The following is a 22,875-nucleotide window of genomic DNA, read 5'->3' as shown; positions in this document are numbered from 1 at the left end:
GACCGTGCGTGTTTGTGCTTGCACCCATGCGTGTGATTTGTGAAGGAAGTTCATTGTGTATAATAAAAGGTCTTTTTTGCAATGCTTATGTGCATCTGTGCAGAGCTGCTTTAAAACAGAAAGTAGAGACACTGTTACCCTGGCACAAGATGAGTGGGAGGAAGGATGGATGAGGTTAGTGAGGGTCTGGCGAGGGCTCAGTAGGTGTAAGCTTGAGAAATTTCCATATGGCAGTAAAATGTCTGCCACTTTACTTACTGAGTTTCTAATGTGTGCCAGGTGCTGTTGTGACGCTCCCAGGACTTAGTGGACTGTTTCCTTCTTTGTTTGTGGAGAGTATGTCTGTATATGTATTTGTTTGAGGTTATATTTGGGAAAATAATGGACATGAAATTTCCCACTCGTGGGACTAATAAAGGTATCTTATCTTATCTTAACAATTTCATTTCAAAGAGGCAACATTGAAAAACTGCGAAGTATCCTGCTATTATCCTGTCCTCAGTATATATATACATATATATATATACATATCATAATACCGGTAATAATATATGGTAAATGGCCAGTATTTATATAGCGCTTTACTTAGTCCCTATGGACCCCAAAGCGCTTTACACTACATTCAGTCATCCGCCCATTCACACACTGGTGATGGCAAGCTACATTGTAGCCACAGCTGCCCTGGGGCGCACTGACAGAGGCGAGGCTGCCGGACACTGGCGCCACCGGGCCCTCTGACCACCACCAGTAGGCAATGGGTGAAGTGTATATATATACATATATTAATGTGGAAAAAAACACCCCCTCCTCCAAAGTCTGTTGGTTTATATCAAGACTATATTTATGGTTTGACACATTTATCTTTATCTTTTTACATTGCCAAACACGAGGGTTCTCTAATACTTGCCCTGGCACTCTTTTGCTTATCGTAGACCACGATTTGTGCTCTGTGATCTTCAGAAAGAGAGAAAATCAACAGTGAAAAGTAGTACTTGTAAAATTCTTTAAAAATAAATGCAGCTAAACATTCATAATTTTGAAGTTATAGTTATGTTTTTCTTTCCTTTACAAAGTTGATCCTCATTTCCTGCAAAGAGAAGTTAGAAGCACATAAAAGTAACAAAGGTGGTAGTCATGAACTTGTGTGCTTCAAGTTGCCCATTAATAGCGAGCAGGCAGGAGAGTCTGGGCTTCAGTGGCTTTTGGTAATGAAAAGTCTTCTTTGAAGCCACCGCAGATCCTTCTACCCACGTTGCTAAACTTGTAAAATGATTTTCCTTTCAAATGGACTATGTCATTGTGAGGTATACAGGAATTCTTATTGGAAATGGACAAATTTTGTGTCAGTGAGCCCTAACCCATAACATAGGGAACTTTAAATGCCAAAGAAATTTTACTGCACAGAAATATGGAATATTTTCTTGCAAAAGTAAGTCTGACAGTACATGCTGGTTTAAAATTAACTTTCATATAGAGAGCATGAAGAGCATTTATTTTGCGTTGTGTGGATGTGTGGATCCCTATATGCTGAGTTGCTGTGTTACCAAAAGAGGAGAAACAAAAAATTATTAATAACTATCTGAAGGAAATATTGCAAAAGTCTCATATAGAGTTTTATTACTGTCTTACACGGAGTAAATGTAAGAGAGTATTCATACATAAATCCAACCCCTTTGTGAACTTTTTGTATTCTCATATAAACAACGTTTTTCTCATAATTCCTGAAAAAAAAACCCTGAAAAACTGAAAATCAAAATTAAAAAAGTTAAACTTTAATTCAGTTTTACATGTTAGAACAATTCATTGAATAAATTATACATTAAAAACAAAATTACATTAAACAACAAAAGTAAAAGAGTGCTATGCTAACAGTGGTGTAAACTGCTGTTGTTTAGGTTTACAAGCTAAAGTTAAATTTTGAGAAAATGTCTAACTTCTAATTTCACAGAATATTGCATAATGATAAATGCTTAATTACCAAATAATTAAAATAAAATGTATTAGCTTTTAATGTATTCAACTGCTTGTTGATGACAACAGCAAACTTAAATTCCACAAATTCCAAAATATGTGGAAAATTAAGTCTTTAAATAAATAAATATACAAATAAATAGCAACAATCCCATCGACGCTGGCGACCTAACACACGCAGGAAAACATTGTTTCATCTGTCTGACTGCAGTTCTCAGGATATGGCAGACAATCGCTTTACAACTCTACACTAATGATGACAAACCCCTCATTTAGCTTCACTTTGGCTTCATTGTGTAGCAGCAAAAGCGCTATTAGTTCCGAGTAGAATAAACCAGTGTAAGCAAGATCACTCTCTTATCTCCAAAGACACGAGAGAAAACAGCGTGGTAACAACACTGTAGTTACGCTATTTAATCGCCCACTACATAACTGTTCAGTGGAGAACATTCTCTAACATCTCTGGCATCATATAATTATTACTAAGCATAAAATAACAAACAAGACACAGTTTTACTCACCTCTAAAGTAAGTACCAGTTTCCTATAATTAATCAATAAATCACAGTTTTTGTGCAAATGACCAAATGGCTATTTCCGTTAATTCAAAGTGCTGTAATGACCCCTAAAACTGACAAATGGGGCATAAAGGAAATCATTTCCCTGTGAGATAAAAAGCGATCTCACTTCCGAGTGGAACGTAAACTTATTTCAAACCCCTCTGTTTACTGGTGTTTGAAAATAAAACAACATGGTAGCAGCATGACAGAACGGCTGTAGATTCAGGGAGGTTGAGGAGAAAGGCTGGAAAAGCCCGCTCGTGACAGATGCCCTCTGCTTAACTTATCCAGGGGAGAGGAAAAGTAAATAGTAGCTCCGTGGTCCCGAAGGAAACAAAAACCGCTGCTGGCAACATTTTGCCCGACCAATTGACTTAAATGTCTCATTGAATTATAAACACAGAGAAGCGATTTACATACGGGGGCTGTTCAATGTTCAGCTCAAGTTAAGGGCTTCGTTTCTTTATAAGTTTTTCCATTTTTGTTATTATTTTAAATCTCAAAGAAAAGTCCGACGTTTCCTAAATCGAAAATTGGAGAAAAACTTTTATCACCTTTCCGACTTGAATATAATCACTAAATCGCTTTTTATTTATGTGTGTACTCTTTCAAATAAAAACCAAGATGTAATGTCCAAGGCACCGAATTTGAAAACAGGCGAGGTCCTTTTTAATATATCTGAGAAAAAAACAGTTAAAGTCCGACGGAAATTCCCCGGAATGCTTAAGTGCTCTGGAGTCAAATAATTGAGGAGAAAGAAGTTTTAATCAGACCCTATTCATCGAAACGGAAGCGACCCGCAAGGGGGCGCTGTGTGTCCATGCTTTTACATGCGCTCTAAGCCAAGTCAGTGACCCGCTGCAGAAAAAAGTAAACTAGAATTTTAAAAAAAAACCATCAAGTTAACAAAGCTGCCATTGTATAGGACTGTTGAAGCTTCTTATAGGTAGTCACTACACAGTTAAACATCTGGCAGAGAAGCAGAGAAACCGTCTCCTGTGTTTGCTTTATTGTGGATGTGGCACAAACAAAGGCTGCTCCGGAGATAAGTGCAGAAAAATGTAGCGATGCATTCTTATTTGGAGCAGACACAGATTTTTATTTTAGAATAAATGTGGAAAGTAAATGATTGTCATGGTACAGTTTTTCAGTGCAGCTGCTTCAGCCGTAACCCCTCCTCTTGGTTCCCCCCCCCCCCAGGTCTCTCTCTCGCTCGCTCGCTCGCTCTCTCCCTCTCTCTCCTCTCCTTATTCATCCACCGCCTTGTGCTTCATTCCAGTGCACAAGCCGAGCGAAACAAGACGGTTTACGCGGCAGCCAAAGCCGATAAATTCGCTCAGGGAATAAATATCTATAAACCGCGGCTCTCTCCTTATAGGAATACCACTTGACGCACGTGAGCGTGCACGTATGGGACTATACAGCATGATCCTGACAGCACTGCCGCTATCTCTGCCTCTGCTCTGACTATAGAGAAAGTGCTTGGATCTCTCGGAGAAGGTTGGCATTTCCATTTTTTCTTTCTTTTTTGTTACCGAGTATCATCCAAACGCTGCTGGAAATATTCTCCGGATGGTGACCACGGGCTGGACTACCTGTTTTCAGTGCATTCGCTCAATGCGAGGGGAAGGGACCGTGAGACTTGCGCCTGTTGTCTTTTCCCTGGTTTAATAAGGCACTTTGGAAATCACTGAAAAGGGGAGAAGGGTTGAAATATTTTATATCAAAGGCGATATTTGATTTGAACTCTCACCTCTATGTGTTTTGGTGAATGGAGGTAACTCTGGTCCTGGAGGTTTGACACAGCGGGGACCGGGACGGGACTGGGTGCGTGGAGCGTCGGATCACCCAGGATTGTATTCCTTCCTCACTCTCTCTGCCGTGGGTCTATTTACATGTCCGACCTGACCGCTTTATGACAATGGATTACTTTCTGCTTTTATGCAGCCTCTTGCTGCCTGTGGTGTCTGCCGTGGAAGGTAAGAAATTTTAACTGTTCTAGAGGTTTCATGTTGCAGCTTTCCTGAAGCCTAATATTTCTCCACACCAAGCGAGTCCGCACCCGTGCCTCTTAAAGGCTGGGCACTGCACCCTAAAGCTCATGTAGCCGTACCCAAAAAATGATGATTCCATTTCTACCCCCCGAATTAATTTCATTTTGGAAGTGACCAGCCGTGGCTGATTTCGTTCTTTCTTTTTTAAGCATCTCTAATGAAATTACTGACTTTACAGGATTCAATTGTTGTGCGTCCACGAAAGCTCATCCATTTCAATGATCGTTGTGTATTCTTTTTTGGAGCACAAGATTGTGAGGGCTGCCAGTGCTTTCTTTGTCATTTAAGGACATTAGCTCCACACTGTATCTCACTGGGGAGTCGCGGCTTTCCCCCCACGCACACACACACAGCACTTTCCCCAGGTCAACTGCGTGCATTTTAAGGGATTGCTTCGGTGTGTGGCCTTCTGACATCTGGACTATGCGTATATTTATGTGCCCTTCAAAAGAAGGCGAGGGGATTGAATCATAACCCACATTTTGAATATTTTTTTTATTAATCTGAAATATCTGAAACGCGACGTGTGATTTGGTAAAGTCATTTTTATAACTGATGAGTTGTCTCTTCTCTCATCTGTACAGTAATTATTATTTTAGTTTTATCAGATGTTTTTATTTTATTTATTGTTTTTTATTAACGTGATATGAATTTGGTAATCCTCAGTTATATATTTTTATCAGTTTCCTCTGACAGCTCATCTGTCTTAGCTCTGTGTGGATGTTTGCAGTGCGTAAAATCAATGAGAAATTCCATCTGTCGTTTTTCCCAGCGATGTAAACGACTGCCCCGCTCTTCTATTACGTCTTCCCCGTACTTTGTTTCACTCTGCGATGTTTGGGAATTTAAAAAAATGGACTAGTCGAAATAAGGTTGAAAGAGGCCTAAAGCTTGAGAGTATGAATGTCGGAGCCCAGGCGAGGCTCCCGGTTGGCTTGTGATGCCAGTAGGAAAGTAGGACAGTGGGCCACTGGCTCAGCAAACGCGTCTCGATCTCAGCTTATTTCTCCACCTGTCCACATAACGTCTGAAGTTTTTGTTTTTTCACTCTCAGAAACTGAGAAAAGGTTGTTGCTGATGGATATTTTTTCCCCAAGGTACATTTTACTTTCTGCCGATTTGTCACCGATTGTTTGAAATACAAGTGGCGCACCAGATTTACACTATGAATAAACTAGCCTGCTGTAGATACACAGGGCCTTTGATTTTAAAAAAAACTGACAGCAGGCTGCACGGAAAAAAGAGTTTAATTTTTTTTATTTTTTTATTTAACTGCAGTGGAAAGTCGCTTTGTCTGCTAAGCTAATACAAACACAAATTACTCTAAATGAAGATTGTTTTACAGCCTCTGAGATGGCTCTCAATCCATGTTGTCCGCAATTTAAGAAATTCTTATATCCCACACTTTCTTAAACTCTTCACAACCAATTATTCTGATTTCCACGTAGTAATATTTGCTCGGTCAGGACCTAGAGTCAAAACTCAGTTAATAAGAGTGACTTTAGTAACACTATGGTTACCGGTTAAGATGTATTTTGTTTGGTTTTATTCATTTATTTAATTAATTCTACACAAAAGAAGACCAAAGTAGGCTGTGATTTTTTTTAAAAAAGAAATATTTTCAATGAAAATCTTTTATTAGAATAATCAAATTCTAATATCTATTTCCAAATCTTTAAAAAAGTCCCAAATATCTTTTTTCTTCTTCTTCTAAGGAACCTTGAATGCCACTTAGTGGCCCCTGTACCTCACCGGACCCCAGTGAGGAACCACTGACTTAAAACATATGGCTTTGAATGGATGGGTGGATTCCTGTCGTGCAAAAGTTGTGGGGTAAAGAGGTAGACACCGGGAGTGAGCCGGGAAAGGGAGACAGAGTGAGAGAGGGCTTGGCCTTAACAAAAGCAGAAAGTTTTCCTTCGCACTGCTTGAAGTTGATGTATTTTGTTAGAACAATCTATTCCCTACCTAAGTGATGCCATAAACTCTGCTCTACTGACCTGGCTGTGGGTTTACCTAAGCTTGTAATACAGCCGGATGATTTATGGCTGCTGCTAGGACTTCTTTCTGGGATATATGGGTTTATGGCGAGTTAGGGAGCAACAAGCGGCCCGGTGGGGGGACGTTTGCCCAGGCTCACTGTGCGCCTCTCCGGTCCCGGGGTCACACTGCCCGCGGAAAAGGCTGTTAATTATTTCATGTTTTCTTTTTGACCCTTTGGTTTTACATTTGATATTTTAAAAAGCCATGTAGGATAAAAGTCACTCCCAAGGTCTTCAACAGTATAAATTCAGTTTATTTGTAATCGTGTAATTATGGGACAGTTAAACCCAGGGTTTCTGAGTTCTCCGTGGCAACATCAGCGCAAAACATTAATTTGACTCCTCATTCAGCATACCTCATTTAACTGATTGGGTGTTTGATGTGGCGCACATCAGGCACGTAAAAGCATGACGGTTGTTTTCTTGCTGGATTTGATACTTTTGGTAATTTTCTTAATGTGGCTGTACACGAAACCTTAACATAAGAGTTGTTTATGCTATTGAATTTTATGTAATCTTTGTTATGGGTTGGACTACTCAGATGGGTTAAGTGTCTTAATTGTATCTCAGTTAAATAAGAGATGAAACCATTAACCTGTGTTTATGTCGGGGTTGATTGATGCCCTGGCGTTTTGGGTCGTCCTCGGCGGATGCTACCGTGGCCTTGAACTTTGGGGTGCTTAGCAGTGTGCTGAGGAGACAAATTGCGTCGATAATTGTGCTATTTAGTGCGCAGATGTTTTGGGAGAACGAAGGCACAAAAAAGTATGAACGGGCTTCCTGGTGATATTCGGGACAGGCAAAACACCCCGCTAATACTGTACAAGTGTCTTAAGAGCAGGCCAGATTTTTTCTTATTCTTTCTTATTATATTTTTCTCTAAACTCAAACACTGGACCCACTGGAACTAAATTTTTACTCAATTTAAACCGTTTTGTATTGTTAGCTGAAGCCACATAAACAGCGACAGAGAGTTCCCCAGTCTTTTTTTTTTCTATTTATGGCTGTGTGTTTCGACGACTGATTACGCACAAGCAAGGGCTTTGTAGCGCACATGTTTATGTTTTTATGTGGGTGAGATCACACCTCCACGGGAGCTTTCCTGTGCCTGTTTGCAGTTGGCACATTTCTCATCAAACTCTCTCCCGTGATTTATTCTCGCTCTTTTTTTCCAGCAGGGGAGTCCCCCTAGTCCTCATAAACATTTTTTATGTATATATATTTAATTATCATTTCCAGGTGGTGATTAATATATTAACAACGCATGCATAAAAAATATGCGTAAACTCTGTCCACACTGTAAACGCTCGAGTCTTATCGAACTTGATTTATTTCTCCTCCTTTGGTCATGTGACTGCTTGATTGATATTTCTCACTTTACCCGTGTACAGATTTCAGGTGACCACATCTTGCTGAAACGCAACTAACCTTCGTAATAAAGAGAGTAATTGGGCCATTCTGGCCGGGACCAGCTGTCCCAAGGCCTACATACACCGGGCTTTATTTAAGGGCGCAGGGTCAGTCTGTGTGGCCTGAGCGGGACTCCCAGTGAAGCAGCTAAGTCAAACCTTTCCTCCGGAGCTCGTCTACATAACATTCAAAAGCAAATTTACTGAACAAATCTGTTTAAGGTCACTATTGAAGTAACAAAAGGATATATTAGTGACCCTATGGTGCCTATCACAGAGACCATTGAAGGGCTAAGTGGATGTGGCGCTAAAGAGGCGTGAAAGTGAATTTGCAAAATAAAAGCGTCAGTTCTGCTAATCAATCATTCTACAAGGGGACACGATCTATCTATCTTAATGCGATTATGAAAGATATATAAGATGAATAAAACACAGACGCACAGATGGACACCCTCAACACAGGGAATGCGTAAAGTCTCCATTAATGCGGTCTTATTGATCTAGCCATTCGCCCTTGCTCAGCCTTTCAAAACCACAGATTCAGATTTGATTCGGAACACTGGCTAAAGGTAATAAACGACGCATAAGGATAATTGTCGATATGTCCTGAATCAATTGGCCCGATGAAGGAAGACTGTATGTTGTGAAATATACTCCAAAATGCAATTCAAATAGTAGCAGTGCTATTGCTACTACTATTAGTACTAATAATAATAATTATAATTTATTATATATAAGTATACATTAAATATATAATTTATTATTATTGTTATTGTAATCTATCTATCTATCTATCTATCTATCTATCTATCTATCTATCTATCTATCTATCTATCTATCTATCTATCTATCTATCTATCTATTTATTATTTTGGGGCTCTGTCTCTCATTGGTAATGTTCTCTTCAGAATTGCATGCTGCACGGCATGATGATCTCATCCTATTTACATTTTTTCAATGTTTTGAACAACAAACAAAAGAAATGATAAAGTCATAAGAGGCAGTTGTGCCAGTCAATCAGCCAACAGGGATCCCAGACCGTCTGCAGGTCGTATGCTAGGCTGGAGCCGCGTTGAACAGATGCATTCTGACATAGGTTCAGGCGCTTGGGAAGAAATGGCGTGTGGATGACGACATGTAGGGAGTTGGGATATGATGGTACAGGGGAGCAGTCTGGTGGTTTTCAGGGTGTGGGGTTGGATTTGGATCAGCAACCCAGAGGGCAACAGAGCTGACAGACTTTACAGATGCAGCGGGCCTGCAGGAGCACTCATGCACACCGAAGGACGGTTCATGGCTCTGACGGCGGCATGGAAAGATTCACCGAGCTGGAATTTCACATGCAGACAAGCGGCAGCCATGTCAGGCCTGCATGAGCCTTCATACACCAGGAAGTGAATGAACGAGGATTACTAGTCAAAATAAGGCAGCAAGGATGCAAATAGGGATATAGTCAAAACAGGATATTTTTTTCTGAGGAACTACAGTGAAGAACAATTAATGAATATGAACCTCAATGTGACACATCAGAGTGTGACCAAGTAAATTTTCCTATGTTTGCTTAGGGCTTTAGAACATGGAGGCAGGCAGCAGCTTAGCTTCAGCTTCAACAAAACTTTACCATTTCAGACATATAAGTAAAACAATTACAGAAATATAATAGTTTCTCTAGGTTGTGACTACTTTGCCTTAAAATATAGTTACAATAATCCCACTAAGCAGTGTTTATCATATCAGCGACTATGTTTATATCCACCTCAGATTCACCAAATATTTATATTGGACATGTACACGGCACTGTTAATGAATGACAGTGCCATTAGTCGAGTTTATATAACATTCTTGTGATTACAAGAATGTTATATAGACACATGCACTATTAAGTGAAGTAAAGCACGTAAAATATTTTACCGCACAGAAACCATGACGAATATAATCACACGAATAAACGGCGTGTATGATGTTTAACTGGGTTTATCCTTCTCACATTACTGCCGTGAGGACTTGTTGTTACGTTAATGTAAACAAGCACTTGTAAGTATTCAGAATTGATGGTAGTTTTACAAGAGGTTGTTCCAGATCTTTTTTTTATGCCAAACAAAATGTGTGCGCACAGTTTTTGTGTATGGATTTCCTTGCATATGGCACTGTGTGCGCAGTCTTTCCTGGTCTCCAACAGAGTGGCCTTGTGGGATGGCAGGTCTTTGACACTCAGTGTGGAGAGCAAGCAGGGGAGGGTGAATGTGTCTGGGCCAGCCCACCACACAGACACACTGCTGCTGTCTATATTTAGCCAAGCAGAACACGAGAGAAAGGAAAAGAGACACACACAGACACAGGGAACGAAAAGGAGAGCAAGGAGAGATTTTTCACTTATGGGCGAGGGGCAAGATGGGCTGTTGATCTAAGCGAGAGGAGTGTATTTGGGAGATTACAGGGGTTGGGGAGGGTCTGTGTGTGCACTGCTGGAGGTACAGTTTGTCCATGTGTGCAGTCTCAACTAACTTTTTTGTTTTTTAAGAAATGTTTTGACTGCATTGAGAGATGGAGGCACTCAAGCTCAACGTCCAGCAATGCTGATATTTTTTTGAATGAGAACCTAGTTTTTAAAAACAACTGTCAAACATTAAAAATAAGATCTCTACTATATTTATATTATTTCAAACTTTTATATAACCTGATGACTTTTGTCCTGCAAACTCCCTGCATATTAACCCTTTAATGTGTAAGCTGATGGTTGATTCATTGGTTCAGTTTTAAATATATAAAACTAAAGCGCCAAATCACAACAACAGTTTTCTCAAGGTGCTTTGACTCTGCAGCAGTACAGAGAAAACCCTATAAATCAGATGAGGAAGCACATGAGTGGGATATTCCCCCCGCTGTGTTTAACTGACTTATGATAATGACTTGAATACTGTTAGAAAAACGTTAACTTAATAATAATAATGGCTTTCTGAGATGACATTTTATAGGCTCTGTCTGCTACTCAAATGACCATGTGTCAGAATGTTCATATTATAGGTGAGTTAGTATCTGCTGTGCTTTCCACCCACGCTCAGCCCACATTGTGTGATCCCTATCGAGAGGTCATGAGGGGGTCTTTTTGTATGATTTTGATGTGGGGCTCTCTGCCTAAGGCTAGTCTTGTTCAGTAGCTGAACAATCAAAGCCCAGAGCTTGTCCTATTCCAGTGGGGAAAACAAAGTATATCATAAAAGAGGATGTGCATATTTGTAAAGAAACTTTGGCAACTTTTCTAAGGCTCACATGTAAAAACTCACAAGCAGAGCAGATTTAGGGCACAGTGGGTGACTGATGTGTGCATGACTCCATTTTGTCCCATATGGCTAATCTGTAGATTAGTGGTGTTTGCATTTAAGACTCAGTCTGCTTATGAGAGACGACAAATAGTAAACATGAAAAGCTAACGTGCCTCTTGCCTCTCAGAGAGCCGAAAAAGACCGGGTCAGCGGGAGGTTTGAAAGGTGGAGTTTAAAGGAGCGGACTTCTCCTCGCAGCAGTTTGATCCACCTCAGGGCATCCTCCTACCATTTCTTTACGAGCTACAGGCTCTTGTAACAAATTTTTGCCAATGGAGCAGAAAAGAGATCTTTGATATTTGTCTTTGAAAATGGCTAGTTACATCTGTCGGGAGAGTGGACACAGCTGTAAAACAGCGTGCCTTCAGGGGGAATAAAGGCCACATTACCTGGTTTCAGCCTTTGCTGGCCTTGTTAAATGTAAGAAGGAAACAGAGATGCAGGAAGCGGGGAGGGAGATTTCTTTGTTGAGTTTAACCATAGCTGGGTGGTTAATGGTAAGACATTTTGTGGCAGACAGCCTAGCTCCAGGCCCTTATTCCTTTTCAAGAGCAGGGAAACAGCTTTTGCTAATTTTCAAATAGCCATCCTGAGCAAGCCTATGTGTGATGATAGGCACTGCTTCAAAGGAACAGCTGTAGTCAGAACTGATGTGATGGGCTCAAATGTCCACTGTAATTAACCATAATGCATGTGTGAGAACAGGAGTGTATATTTTACTTGGTAAGAGGTCTGCGCAGGAGTGCTCCTGCTCACACTGAGTACAGTGTTGCAGTAGAACTCTATTACAACTTATTGTGCCCCACTTCTCATCCTGGGTGTCAAAAACACTAACCGCCCACACTTCATCTACACTTCAGAAGACCCAGGAAGACTCCCCACCTCTATTAAATATTTCTCCCCTTTTTTTCTCTCGTCTTCTGGAGAATGGCGGAGGGTTTAACTAGACCCCTGCTCTCTTATCAACAGCTCATCCAATTCACTCTGAACATCTTAAACACGCTCTCCAGCACGGCTCGCACAGGGTGGGTGAAACCAACACATTTGGGTGACAGAAGCAGCAATAACATGTGACCCGATGTCCATATTTTTACATACCGTAATCTCCACAGTTCCACACTGCAGCTTCCCTTCAGACACTGCCGGCTGTGGGGAGCATTTACTTAACCTCGGCTCACAGTGAAACAGAGTTTCAGTGACACCGTGACTTTTATGTTCCAAGTGAGTGCAATATTTAGAGGACGCTGAAGAAAAGGTAAAAAAAAAAAGCCACAACGACTGTTATAAAAGTAAACGTTTCATGAGGGCAATCTTACAAATGTAGAGGCGTCACTTTTGGCGTGTTGTTACTCAGATTGCCCTAACACCTGCCCATTTGGTAGAAGTGTAGATCACATATGGCTATAAAGTGATGTTTGTTGCTGAACCAGAGGCCACCCTGTGGTTTTGATATCAGCTTCAGTCATCTCACAAAGTTGGTGTTTCACTGTTAAAGAAACTTGTTTATTCCGGTTTCTTTTTTTCTCACAGTAAGACGAGCTTAATTGGTTTAATCTTGTATTGCACACAGAAACTGATTTCATTGCATCCACGTATTATCTGTGAGTAAGTCCTGCAAACTGATATCACTGCAAAATCAAATGGAGATGAAAGTTGAAATATGCCATACAATGAGTACAACATATAGAGGATGCTGAAGCAAATGTAAAATAAATAAATAAATAAAAGAATCAAACTAACAAACAAGCCTCAGTGACTGTTATAAAAATAAACATTTCAGGGCAATCTTGCAAATGTGGAGGTGTCGCTGCTGCCATGTTGTTACTGAGATTGTCCTAACACCTCTGCACTTGGTAGAAGTGTAGATGACATAGAGCTATAAACGATGCTTGTTGCTGTGGATGTGGCATAAGAAGGAAACAGAGGCCACCCTGTGGCTTTGATATCAGCTTCACTCATCTCACAAAGCTGGTGTTTCACTGTTAGAAGAAAGTTTATTTCTAAGTTTGCTAATTTGGGACAATTTTAAACACTTTTCTGTGTCTTTGTACCACCGTGCCTGTTTGTCATGGTGCTTGCCGACTGTGACTTTAAAAGGGATTTGACAAGTGCTGTGAAACACTAATTGCAATGAGCCAGATGAAAGCACCACACAATATAGGCTGACCCCCTCCCTCTGTGCCAAGTCAGGCCATAAACAGCTTCCCCTTCCCCTCTTACACCTTATGGAAATCCCTTGTGACCTTTCTCTCTCTCTCTCTCACACACACACACACATTGAAAACACGAGCGGTGACAGTTTCTTAATCACGCGGCTGGACACACATGTGCACATAAATCCCACAAAATCTTGATCCTTACGCCTGCTTCTTAGGGTCAGAGCCCACATCTACATCCATTCACTCCTGTGCTAATGAATCAATCGAGTGGCTCCATTCATTTCATTTCTGTCAGACCCAATCGATCAGCCTCTTTCTTCCTGTCCTAACAGAGCAGCGGGGGACCTCAGAGATTGAGGGGAGTAAAAAAAAGGGTCTGCTTGAAACATCCAGACAGTTGAAAGACTCCTCATTTCTTTTTCTCTTTCGTTTCCTAGAAATGTAGTTTGAGAGCGTTCAGCTGTGTATGTACTTTATGTATGTGAACTAAATTAAAGAGAAGGGATTAAAAAGAATTAAGCTAAAAATTATACACGATATTCAGCGTTCATCTTACCGTTAGCGGGAATCACAGTTTAGCACAGTGGATTCTGTTGATGCTGAAATGGAATAGCAGATAGAAGGTAGCAATGATGCATAAACTAGCCCACACTCCTCTGGAGTTTGAGCCTCTAACTTGGCTAGGGGAGCAATGTGTTTGATGAGTCCAACTCTCGCCACGCTCCACTCCCCCACTGAGTCAAAGTCAGAAAGGTTATAATTTTTTTTCCAAGCCCCTCAAAGTTTAAGCAGTTTGTGTGTGTGTGTGTACAAGGCCATGCAGAGAAAGGAGAGGCAGGCCAGAAGAGAGGGTTCAGAGGGTTTTCATTTTCAAAACCCACTTAGTTCTGTTTATTGGGCTGCCAGTTCATTTCAAAAGGTGTTGAGCGAAGCAACTATGCAGACCAGAGGTTGTTGGGAGCCAAGGTCGCCTCAACTGAGTTTGGGGAGGGGGAGGATGGCCGAGGATGGTAGTGGACAGGTAGGTAGCAGAAGACCGGGAGGAAGGAGTGTGACGAGCTGAGCTTCAGAGGAGGAGTAGTATCTGAGAGATCCATTTGAGCACAACAAAGATCATCCCATCATTTGGAATTCTGCCACTAACCTATCATCAAAGCTTTCACTACACGATGGTATTTCCTCTCAGGTAGAAGATTACACCAGGGAAGATCCACTGCTTCCCATTAGTGCCTTTCAATAACTCTGCACCTTGAACACATGCACATAGTCCCACTTGAAGGAACCAGCCTTTAACAGGCGTGCTCGTGATTTTTTTAATGAATGTTGCAAACGACCAGTAGTAATCAACCGAAGCATTGTACGACAATTTCGAAATGCATTCACTGAAATTATCAGAATGGGGGTCAAAAACACATGAAAAAAATTAGGTCAATAATATGTAAGGGAAGAAGCTCCATCCACCCATCCATCCATCCATTCATTCATCCATCCATCCATCCATCCATCCATCCATCCATCCATCCATCCATCCATCCATCCATCCATCCATCTATTTTCTTCCCCTTATCCAGTTCAGGGTCACAGTTGAGCTTATGCCTATCCCAGCTGTCACTGGGCAAAAGGCGACAACTCCGTAGACGGGTTGTTAATCCATCAGAAGGTTTCTAAACATCTGGTTGAAACTGGCATTGATGGCCTGTACACTTTATTTAGCCTTACTTATATTCTAGATTGTTCCATGTTCATTGTTATCCTACCATACAGCTTGTCTTCTTTCTTCTAAGCAATTTAGAGAATAAAACCATAAGTTTTAAGGCCTTTCAGCTTAAAGGCATGATCTCTGAGTTACACTGTTATTTAGCCCTTTTTTCTTTATTTCATGCTTTTTTTTCTGTGGTTCTTCCCTCTGCCCCTTTTCAGTTACCTCTTCTGTGACTGCAGCTTATCACACTTGCAGTAGGCCCTAATTACAGTATTATTTTCCTCCGCCTGTTATCTCACGGCCTTGTGATATCAAAATCCCAACAGCGACAGTAAGCAGCTGGGAGACAGTTGCTATTTACTACTTGGAGACCCATTGTTGTTGCCTACTGTGTGATAAGGTCTTGATTGTCAAGATGACTTCCCCCATTGTCTGTAGGGAGAGAAAGATACAGTGGAAAGGTGTGGTGAATGTACACCACCTCTGCTCGTTCCACCGACTGAAACAGTCCTGTATGTCACAAAAACCAAATGGTGTTCCATATACAGAAAATAGAAACAAAAAAAAGGTTCAAAGCCTAACGCTTACATGACAGCTTGTCGCTTTTCGTGACACACTGCTTTTTTTCCTTCTTCCACAAAACACGTTCTTCGCCTGTCAGCTTTAACAATATAAAAGATTAGGACAGAAAGAACGACTGCAAAAAAAAGGAAAAAAGAAAGACAATAGCATCTCACTTGGCTGTAACTTAATATGTTGCTTTAGGTGGCAGAGGGTTTCTAAGTGTGAGTTGCAGGAGGTGTCTGGGGTTTAAATACCAAGGCAAACAGCTTAAGAGTGTGAAAACAATTGGCAAAGACATGAAAGTGTAAGCAAGAACACACACACAGGGGTCAGATAACCTCTGGCCAGATGGGTATGGTCAAGTGAACACAGGAGAAAGGTTGTCGGGTGGGGGGTTGCGCTGTTTATGGCACCGATGTCAGAAAAGGGGACTCAAAAGCATGACCCTGTGTGCCAAATTTGGCCTCTGTAAATCCCCCAGGGTGCAGGAACTAAAAGGGTGGTGATGATTGGGGATTCAATTTGGCTTGCTATCAATCAATGCCACCAAGATAGACAGGATTGCTGCTGATAGCCCGTCCTTGCAACCAGATTGGGTTTGTGCCTCTTGAGATTCACGCCCTTTTTTCACGCTTTGTTAATTAAGCGCCCAAGCTGCCCCTGCACTTACTTATTTATGAATCTTGGCTTCGACCGGTACTGGAAACCACTTGGTCTCCCCTAATTAGTCTCTCACTAATGGCCAGGCTTCCAGACAATTTCAAACCGCTGACCCCCATTTTGTTTATGCACACACCAAACCATACGACCTTGACGTTACACAACCCATGTTTTCTGGTGTTGTGTTTCTGTGGTGCTGAATAAAGTGCCCCACATGGGATAATGAGGCGACACTTAAAAAAATCAATTTCCTTCTCCATCTGTCTAAGTAATTCCTCACCTGTTCATTAACCCAAGAATAGAGTACTCTGGATGTGTTGAGCCTTGACAAGAAGAGAACCCGACGAAAGAAAACAAGAAGCTTCATGCTGGTGAAATAGTAACACTTTCCCAGTACGCTCAGGGAAAGAGGGGCTTAACTCTGGCATGATTAATTGTCATTATTAATTATTATTGTCTTGGGTTGTTGCAAACAGCACGCTGCTGACTTTATATCGCTTTATTGATCAAAGTAAGCCAACGGCATGACATCACTTCTCTAAACACCATCGTGCAATTACTTTAACTACTTACTTTTAACTCGGCGAACACCCGAGCATTTTTCCCTTTGGTTTTAATGGCACAGTCACTGTTCAGGGTCAGCAGGCTCATCCACTGTGGCCTTGTGTGGTGTGGTTTGCATCACATAAACACTGGTCCCAAGTCAAATTTACTGGCGAGCAGTCCTGGAGATTCATTTGCATTCTTCCCTCTTTGGCTGGTTCAGGGTCAGGCATGATGACTAATCAGGTCAGGACTGACCCACACCCTGCGGTCGGAGCACTACCAACCCCACCTAGCTCACTTGGACCACCAAGTGTATTTGTGCTGAAGGTAGAGGGAACACACACAAGCTGGATGGAAACGAGCTGATATTTTTGGTGCATCTCATTTCCCATGTCTCCAGTTGTGGAGAAAAACAAACTTTTACCTCGTTCTTGTTTATTCCCTTCAGATTTTATCGCCAAAGGCCACAACAGAACTGAACCCAGCCGAACACATGCGCTAATGGGTGAGCTTAGGCATAAGGGGATTGTTATTTTTTTAACTAGCTAACTTTGCCACAGGCTGTGTTATAAGTATAACAATAATGCAGGTGGGAATGTGAGGGAAACTTTTGGGTTAGTTATGAAAAAAGTTAACTGTTGCTTGACTTGGACAGCCCAGGTGAGAAACAAGCTTTCTGTTGTTCGTGTGCATTTGAAAGCAATTACATTCACAAATTTGTGTGTTTAAAGAAGCACAGGGAAAAGTAATAATTTCATTTAATCTGTTGCTCTCCTTATTATGTGGTAATTAACAATAACCTTAACAAGAACCCATACCGCTACCCTAACTTTACCCTAACCTCAAAAGACGTCCTCACCTCAATGTTAACAACGTCAGTTATAACGACTTTGATTTTAGGCCGCATAACAGCGACACATTCCCAAAATATGAGTAAACCACAGTGACGCACACGCACGTTACACTGAAACCCATGTTTTCGATACAGGAAAAACAGTGTGTGCTAGCTCTGTGTGCTGTGTGTCAGCACATTAATAAATGGGTTCCTGGTGGCCTTGTGACTAGAGCTTCTGTGTGTATGTGTAGGTGGTGGTAGTGTGGGGTAATTGGTGACACCGTGCTCCCTCCAAACTGCCAGGCTTAGTTACACATCAATGAAGGGTGAATAATACATTAGCTAGGGTAGTGCATGTCCCTCCTACACATCCCAAGAGAAGAGGGGGTGGGGGCAAGGTAGGCAGATGACAAAATGAAAAATATCTTAAATTGGGGTGAAAAAAAGCTAGAAAAGGTATTTAACCCTAAGCTCTCCATCCCCTGACATATCTCATTTGTCATCTACACATCTTCAGCCAGACCATTTAAGCTCAGCTTGCCTTGAACATACCTATTTTAGCTAGTGTCCTTACCTTCCTTGTCCTGATGTACAGTCAGTCTTTTTCTTTTGCATTGGAGCTGCTTTCAGAAGAAAGAGGAGACGAGCCGTAAGCAAGCTTGGGATCAGTCGGGCTTGCTTGTAGTGTGTCACGGTGCTTGAGTGTTGATGCAAGTGGTTCTGTTGTCATGTTACAGTGAATCCAAAATCTTGTTGTGCCTTTGTTGACCTGCTCTGTGTGTCTGCAATTTGGGACTTCTGTATTTGCCATTCTGTCTCTTTCTGCGCTAGTGTATATGCATATAAATGTGTGTGTGTGTTACTAAGTGCAATATGATTTATTCCTTCTTTCTCTGGTGTTGCTGTCTGGGCTCCTCTGTGTGTCATGCCAATACACACAGGTCTTTATGTAATTGAAGAGCGCCTCTGAAAGCCCCCCGCCATATGGACCCCAACAGCCTTGGATGGCAGTCTGTCTGTCCATCCCTCAATTTCTTTTAATTGCCCAGCGCCAGGATTCTGTGCTTTGACTGTCTATTGAGTGGTTCCTCAATAGGTTAAATACATTAATATGTAATAAGGTTTGGGACCTCGACAATCCCAGACCATGAGATTGACCAGATAATGCTGAGCGGGGCTGAGGACAAGGAGTGCAAATACTAAAAGTTTTAGTCTGGCTTTAACTTTTCCTACCCTATTAACTCAACTTAAGCTATCCTTTTTGATTATTAGTATTATAGATAATCGGACATACGCTTTTATGATTTGTCATAAAACAATGCTGCTAGTAGTAAACATATGAATCTGAATCAAATACATCGTGGTGGAAGTAGAACAACATTTTACACTACTTGCAATATAAATGTTAAGGTTCTTTGTCTGTACTAGTTTTAAGGTTAAAGTCACAGATTTTCGTATACTTTGATTATTGATTATACTTTGACTCATACATGAAATAAAATTATTAAAAGTCATTATATTTCATGTATGAGTCAAACCAGCTCTCCTACTCTGAGCCTTCTGCAAATTTCCATGGCATCAGACTTTGATATATAGTTAGTTAGTTACAGTTATATAACTTTTTTTTCTGTTGCTATATTTACAGGAGGACGCTTGGCTAATATGTAATTGTAACATTATGAAAGGTTGAGCGGATATTAACACTAACACGGCCGTGTTTTTTCAGATGGCTCATTACTGGTGCTTTTAGCTGCTAAAGAGGCAAAGTCCATTTGCGCGGAAGAGGTCTAACAAGTCAAGTTATTACAGTGGCCAAGTGTGAGATTAATTAACTTAGTGGCAATTAAGAATAAGGGGCCAGAAAGAATCTCAGTGGCAGCAAGGTGGGAGGGAGTGAGACGGAGACAGAGACAGAGAGAGAGCTTTCCACCCCAAAACATATGAATGTGACTAATCTCACAGATAGCTATTTGTAAGAATGTCCTTAAATAATAACAATCGCCCTCTCCTTTACCTTTTATGCTAAGTTATAGGTGCCAAGAAACAAACAAACACATGTATATCCACTATCACAAGCTTCCCAAAGTGACATAAAGTCTGTATTCTGAAATAAATGTGTAAAGCCTTTTCAGCAAAAAGTCTGCTGTTGTTTGCCATCAGAGATCAGTAACAGTTGTGATATGATAAAGATTGTCCAGAATGCAGTTGTCTCACGCAGGAGAGCAATGCCGTCGTCCCGGCTTTGCAAAGGTGAAGCATGAATTGCTCTCACACTGGCTAGTTTGTGATATCTATCAAACCAAGCCTGTCTCGCAGAAGTGCGTAAAATGACTGCCCGCCTTATCTTGAAAAAATGGTCAAATGACAAAGAAGTCGCTGCCTTCTGTGCTACCAGCATTTTATTTGATTGTAATATCTACTGACTGTAACATAAGAGATTTCGAGGTGTTTTTGGCCACTTGTGTGTATTTTTGCAAGACCAGGTGGAGCAGGAGGGAAGAATGAGAAAGAAAGAGAGTGGCAGCGATACGTGTAAAGACGAGGGAATGGTGATGGGAAAAAAAGACAAAGCTGGAAGAAGAGAAAGGATTTGTGAGGGGGAGAAAAGGGACAAAACAATGCAGCTGACCTACCCAGTTTACCTTGCCCAGTGTTGTATATCCTTTGCGTGAGTGCATGTGGGTCATTGTTTCTGTTTTTATTTCCAGTGCTGCGTGATACATTAGAGCTTCCTGATTTTTTGGTTTTTTTTGTCGTAAGGAACCACTCCCGAGCTAGTGTTTGAGGGTACAAAGAAAAAGAGAGAAGAGAAAGCGCATACTTTTGTGCGATCTTTGTGTTTATGAATTTGTGTGGTTGTTACAGAAAGGGTGTGTGTGTGAGATTGTGCCAGTCACTGGTCTCCAGAGACCTTACCCGGCAGGTTGCATTCCTGGCATTAACTGCCCTAACCTCTCTTTTGTTTCTGGTATCTTCGACCTGAATGGCTAATGACTGGGCTACCTGGTAAACTTTAACAAAACGTATGCATACTGATGACAGAGTCTCCCACAAGCCAGTGTCTTCATGTCACCTGGTTCCGTCATCCTTCAAAAAAAAAGTTGTGGTGAGGGATGAAAGGGTATAATTACTCATCTCTTAAAATTCCCCATTCGCCATTATTCATCTTTTCCATTTTCATTTTTATTCACAGGTAAATGAGGGCATACCTGGCAAATTAACATGACTGGCGGTGATAACTGACTTGATAATTATCTAGCAACATCTTCATAAATCATCAGCGGGTGCTCGATGAGCCGAAAGACAGCCTTTGGGTAGACTAGCTGGAAATCCCTGCTAATAGGGTAGTCCCCGGCTCTATTTTGGTTTTGTTATTTTGTTTATCCTGTCTGCGAAAGTTTCCGAGGAGAAGCAGAAAAGAAACAAGCAAACCTCAAAAGCCGGTTGGTTTCGACCGCCGCAGTGTTTTTTAAACTGTTTTAAAGTAATTGGAAGCCACTGGCATGTGGAAAATGCGAACCGCTTTGGGGCTTTGCCCCTTACTGCAGACACACAGGCAGCTGTTCCGGGTGTAACAGGAAGTAGCCATCTTTAATTAGATTCAACACAATCACTACATGCTGCGCAGGAAAGTGCAGTGTAAGGTGACCTGATACGTTGGCAGATGACTGCATTAGCAATGACTGTATTAACAGAAACAACGATAGAGGGACACAGTGTGTGTGTGCTTGTGTGTCTGTCAGAGAGTTAGTGAGAGAGAGAGAGGCCATGTATTTGTGAGAGAGACTCAGTGGCTGTTGATACAGAATGGCAAAGCTGGCTGCTAAGCCCTTTTCTTGTGGTGCTCAGCCATTCAAAAAGCCACGGCTTTTATTCAAAGCCCGGTTCCAGCTCTTTCTAGGCTACACCCCCAGTGAACAAACAGGATTTGTGTGTGTGTATGTGTGCATTTGTGTGCATGTGTATAAGTCTTAATAACATGTCTCATTTTCTGTTTGTATGTGTTGCCGATAATGTGTATGCATTAGTATTATGTAAGTGTATGGTTTGTGTTCCCCTGTGTTTGAGTTTGTTGAGTCAGCCACTGCTGACACACAAAATTGCCTGAAAACTGCTATTAAGAGCTGTGAGGGAACTGCTCGCACACAATCCGACTGCACAGGCAGCACAATAGCCCATCTCCTATTGAACAAAAGGTGTGTGCATGTGTGCACGCTCTTGTGTATGTTTATGCTTCCAGCACCCCCGTGACAGTCAGATAATCAACAGCTTCCACCTATACAAGCAAATGCACATTCATTCATACAGGTGTATTTCAAACACTCTGCTCTGCACCAATGAAATGCTTCCCCTCAAATCCACACATAGATTCCCCAAGGGCACGTTGCTGCTATCGCTGTTTGGTATTTGGCTTCGGAAACCGGGCTGCTATCATCTGTACAGACTGATACCAGGGCAGCTATCAAGCTGTTATGAATGAATGCCTTGGTTAGCAAAGGGCAGCGGAGCAGAGGAAGGCCAGGGAGGAGAGAGCAGAACAGAGAAGTACAGCAGCAAAGTACTAGACAATGGCTCCCTGGGCAGCAGTAGGGCAATGAGCCCATCAGGCTGCATGTTAAACACAGACACTCAAGGCAGGCACACAAACATACAGAAGACACTGCAGTTGTGTACATGCACACAGTCACATACTGTCTCTGAAGGCGAAAGCGTGTTAGCATGCCAGCGACACAGTGGCAAAGAAAGACGTGCCGGGGCTGTGGGGAATACAAGAGAGCGTGCAGCAGCTCTCCATCCTCTCCTCTCCGTCCGCCCCCCACCCCCTTTGTTACCTTACTGGCCCCTCTTTGCCTTTCATTCCCATCTTTTTCCTCTTTGCACCCCCTCGCTTTGTCTGTACGTTGAATATCTCTTCCTTTCTCTGCATTCCCATCCCTCTCTCCCCCCTCCTTCCCTCCCCCAGTTTTCCCTGACTCCTGCCTCCCTCCTTTCCTCATTCTCTCTGTCTGATTTTTGCTGAATTCTATTAAGACTTTTAAGCAATGCCAGTA

The 22,875-nt window shown here is 41.7% G+C and overlaps 1 protein-coding gene across 6 annotated transcripts in view; it reads left to right on the top strand.

Annotated features, from left to right (window-relative positions):
• Positions 1 to 3,819: 3,819 nt before the first annotated feature.
• Positions 3,820 to 22,875, top strand: part of ephb3b (eph receptor B3b) — a 57,995-nt gene continuing 38,939 nt past the window's right edge. For all 6 annotated transcript variants that reach the window (XM_086263280.1, XM_086263278.1, XM_086263276.1 and 3 more), the window contains exon 1: positions 3,820 to 4,509. In XM_086263280.1, the coding sequence (XP_086119406.1) occupies positions 4,446 to 4,509 (64 nt within the window). In that variant the 5' untranslated portion in view covers positions 3,820 to 4,445. The remainder of the gene's footprint in view (positions 4,510 to 22,875) is intronic.

The sequence above is a fragment of the Aulonocara sp. 'chitande type north' Nkhata Bay genome, linkage group LG15 (assembly GCF_057382095.1).
Source record: "Aulonocara sp. 'chitande type north' Nkhata Bay isolate Kocher_YH1m ecotype deep benthic linkage group LG15, A_spYH_male_GT1.1, whole genome shotgun sequence".
Lineage (NCBI taxonomy): Eukaryota > Metazoa > Chordata > Actinopteri > Cichliformes > Cichlidae > Aulonocara > Aulonocara sp. 'chitande type north' Nkhata Bay.
The sequence above is the reverse complement of the archived record's forward strand: the minus strand, read 5'-3'. Positions and strand labels throughout refer to the sequence as shown.